We start from the raw sequence: 3,753 nt of genomic DNA on the forward strand, positions 1-3,753 counted from the left end.
CTTTCCCTATACCCCAAATACCTTACCCTACTTTTATCTTCCATCCAAACCCTATTCCTTCATGGGTCTCCTAGGTTACCATTTATTCCATTATGTGATTCTGGACCAATTTATAATCTGTTTTCATCTTCTCTACTGAATTTCTATAGCATATATGCTCTATACAACTTATTTTCCACTTACCTACATACTGTCAGATTTTGTTGGTTAACCAATTCCCTTTGAGTTTTGTCTCCCTAACAGGTACAAGGACTATGCCTACTACTATTTTCTTTTTGACAGTACACAGCACAGGACTTTATATTTTTACCTTTTTTAATAATGTTTACTTTCTAACCTAGTTCTAAGACCATATTCTTCAGTTAGTCATTTCTTGGAACTGCTTTAATCCTGTATTATTAAAATCTTTCTCTCAGACAATCATATTAAAGCCATTGTGAATAGCTATTTTTAACAGCTTTCCTTTCACTCTCTCATTCCCCTAAAAGTGCTTTTGGCCTTACTAAGGCCTCCAGTATTTTGATTGTTCCTGAATTTTCCTTCTCCCAGTCTCTAAGGCCCTTCTTTGTTTTACTACCTTGTTTTTTCAGCTTGTACCTTATCCTCTAAATTTTAAAAGTACATAGGAATACAGACAATAATATAGTAAATATTCATGTAATCATTACCAAAAATAACAAATATGAACATTTGTTCATGTTTGCTTCAGCTATTTGTTTATTATTGAAAAAACAGTACAGATATTGTTGAGGTTGCCTGTATTTCCATTCCTAATCCTGTTCCCCTCCCTGCCTCACTAAGCAATCACTATCATGAACAGTGTGTTATCTGGTTCATGCTTTTTAAAATTGTTATATTTGAAAAAAAATTTTTAATTGTAAAGTACACATAACATGAAATTTACCATTTTAACCATTTAAAAATATACAATACAGTATTATTAACTGTAGTTATTGTGGTATACATTACATACCTGGGACTTAATTTATAAATAATGTTATTTTATTTAATCATTTTTAAGTATATCTTTAAGTGACATTAAGTATTGATATATTTTCACTGTTGTGCTGCTATCATCACCATTATCCATCTCTAGAACTCTTTGCATCTTGCATAACTGCAACTCTATATCCTTAAACAGTAACTCCCTATTCTCTGTTCCCTCCAGCCCCTGGCAACCACCGTTCTGCTTTCTACCTCTGAATCTGACTCCCCTCAGTGAATCATACAGTGTTTGTCCTTTTGTGGCTGGCTTATTTCACTTGGCATAATGTCCTCGAGGTTAATCCATGTTGTAGCATGGGTCAGGATTTCCTTCCTTTTTAAGGCTTTAAGGCTGAATAATATTCCATTGTATGTTTTTATAGCACATTTTGTTTACCCATTAATGTGTTGATGGAAAGATTTGTTGCTTCTGTCTTTGGCTGTTGTGAATAATGCTGCTATGAACATGGACGTGCAAATAACCTGTTCTAGTCCCTGGTTTCAGTTCTTTTGAGTGTATACTCAGAAGTAGAGTTGCTAGATCATATGATAATTCTACTTTAATTTTCTGAGCGACAGCATACTGTTTTCCATAGGGGCTGCACCATATTGCACTCCCACCAACAGTACACAGGAGTTCTAATTTCTCTGCATCCACACCAACACCTGTTATGTTCTGTTTTGTTTTTTAAAATAGTAACCATCCTAATGTATGTGATGTGTTTTTCCCCCACTTGCTTTTAATATTTCCAGTGTCATTTTTCAGGATTAAAAAAAATGCTTCAATCTGTTTCTGAAATTTCTACTATGTTCCACTGGTCTGTTTGTCTATCCCTGAATCAGTATAGCACTGTGTTAATTACTGTACCTTTGTAACAATCTAGTTGTCTCTAGTATGGCAAGTCTTTTTCAAAATTTAATATAAATGTTGGAATTAGTCAAGTTCTGTGAGAAATACTGTTGGTTAGTTATTAGAATTATATTTATAGATTAATTGTTGGAGACTTGATATCCTAATAATAGTGAATGTTCCTATCCATGAATAAGATATAACATGTCACTTATTTTGGTCTTCTTTCATTTTTTGGTAGTTTTCCTCATAAATATAATATATTTACAGTTGGCCCTTGAACAACACAGGGGTTAGGAGCACTGACCCCATGCAGTCGAAAATCGACACATAACTTTACAGTTGGCCCTCTATATTTGCAGTTCTGCATCTGTGGATTCAACCAAACATGGATCATGTAGTACTATAATATACATTTACTGAAAAAAATCCACGTATAAGTGAACCCCTGCAGTTCAAACCTGTGTTGTTCAAGGGTCAATTGTATTACTTTTCATAATGTAATATATTTTGTAATTTTCCTCGTAAGTGTATTTTGTAATTTTCCTCACAAATGGTCTGTTCATTTATACAGTGCTTAGGAATAAATTTAACAAATAAGGAATTTGCAGGGTTGGGGGATTTTGGTTATCAGTTCAATTCTTTTCAGTTTCCCTGTTGAATATGTTTTCGTAATTCACATTTTTGTTGAAATTTACCACTAAAATTTTCAAATGTATTGGCATACTTTTTTTCTCATAGTAGTCTCATGGCTTTAAAATCTTTATCTTGGTTATTCCCCATGTAAAATCTTTATATTATTTGGTTTCGTTCCTTGTGATCATTTTTGCCCAAGTTGTGTCTATTAGTCTCTTCAAAGAATCAACTTTTGATTTTGTTGGTCACCTCTACTGATTTTGTTTTTCTACTTTTGCTAAAGTTTTTTCTTCATTATATGCCTCATTCTGCTTTCTTTGGGTTTACTTTATTGTTTTTTTCCCTAACTTCTTGATTTGTACTTTCAAAGCACTATTTTCAGTCATTTTAAGATAAACATTTTAACCATAATTTCTCCCTTTAAGTATAACTTTGCTGTATCCAATGTGTATCTTGATATTGTAGTACTTTCATTGTAATCTAGTTCTAAATATATCATCATTCCCACATTAATTTTATTAGAGTCAACTTCTGTTTCATATAGATGTTCCAAGATTTTTATCTGATTTATTGATGGATTATTTATTGCAGAACTTGAATGGAAGCTAGCAGAAGTTGGAGCAATACAGACTGATTTGGAAGAAAACCCCAAAAAAGTCATTGTAGATGTGATGGTATCTTCAATTAGAAACACTTCTATTTGTGATGACACTAATAGCTCAAACAGTGATAATGATGATACCAAATAGAAATACTTAATAAATAGCTTTAAAGTGTTTATATATGGAATATTTTATTTGCCACTGCCTTTATAATCAAAGATCAGAAAATTCATAAATAAATTTCTTTTCTTTTTTATATTAGAATTATAGCTTATATGTCATTATAAAAACTTTCAGGTATTTTAGAATATTCATTGCCTCCAACAAAACTAGAATTTGTACTGAACCCTTAATATTTGTTTGTGATTTATCTTTTTTTGGATCCTTATTGGACAAAAACAAAAATATTACAAGTCCTCTGTGTTGCCTGCTCACTTCCAAAGAGGCCTGTGGATAAAAATGATGAAAGAGAACCATGAAATTTCATTTAATTTACTTCAATCAATATTAAAGTCTATTATTTAGGGGCTTTGAATGAACATACTTAATGACCATACGACTTTTCTTCGAAATCTCTTACCTATTAAAAAAAATTAACCAATCAATAGAAAAAATGCAATTTAAAGATTCTGAAAAGTACACAAGAAACTTCTCCACTCATTATTGTAGTTTTTAATAGTT

The 3,753-nt window shown here is 31.7% G+C and overlaps 1 protein-coding gene across 1 annotated transcript in view; it reads left to right on the forward strand.

Moving 5' to 3' along the window:
• Positions 1-3,540, forward strand: part of PDCL2 (phosducin like 2) — a 34,017-nt gene extending 30,477 nt beyond the window's left edge. The window contains exon 6 of the mRNA XM_007450268.1: positions 3,062-3,540. Within this exon, the coding sequence (XP_007450330.1) occupies positions 3,062-3,219 (158 nt within the window). The 3' untranslated portion in view covers positions 3,220-3,540. The remainder of the gene's footprint in view (positions 1-3,061) is intronic.
• The last annotated feature ends 213 nt before the right edge of the window (positions 3,541-3,753 follow it).

The sequence above is a fragment of the Lipotes vexillifer genome, unplaced genomic scaffold (genome assembly GCF_000442215.2).
Source record: "Lipotes vexillifer unplaced genomic scaffold, Lipotes_vexillifer_v1.1 scaffold1288, whole genome shotgun sequence".
NCBI classification, from domain to species: Eukaryota; Metazoa; Chordata; class Mammalia; order Artiodactyla; family Lipotidae; genus Lipotes; species Lipotes vexillifer.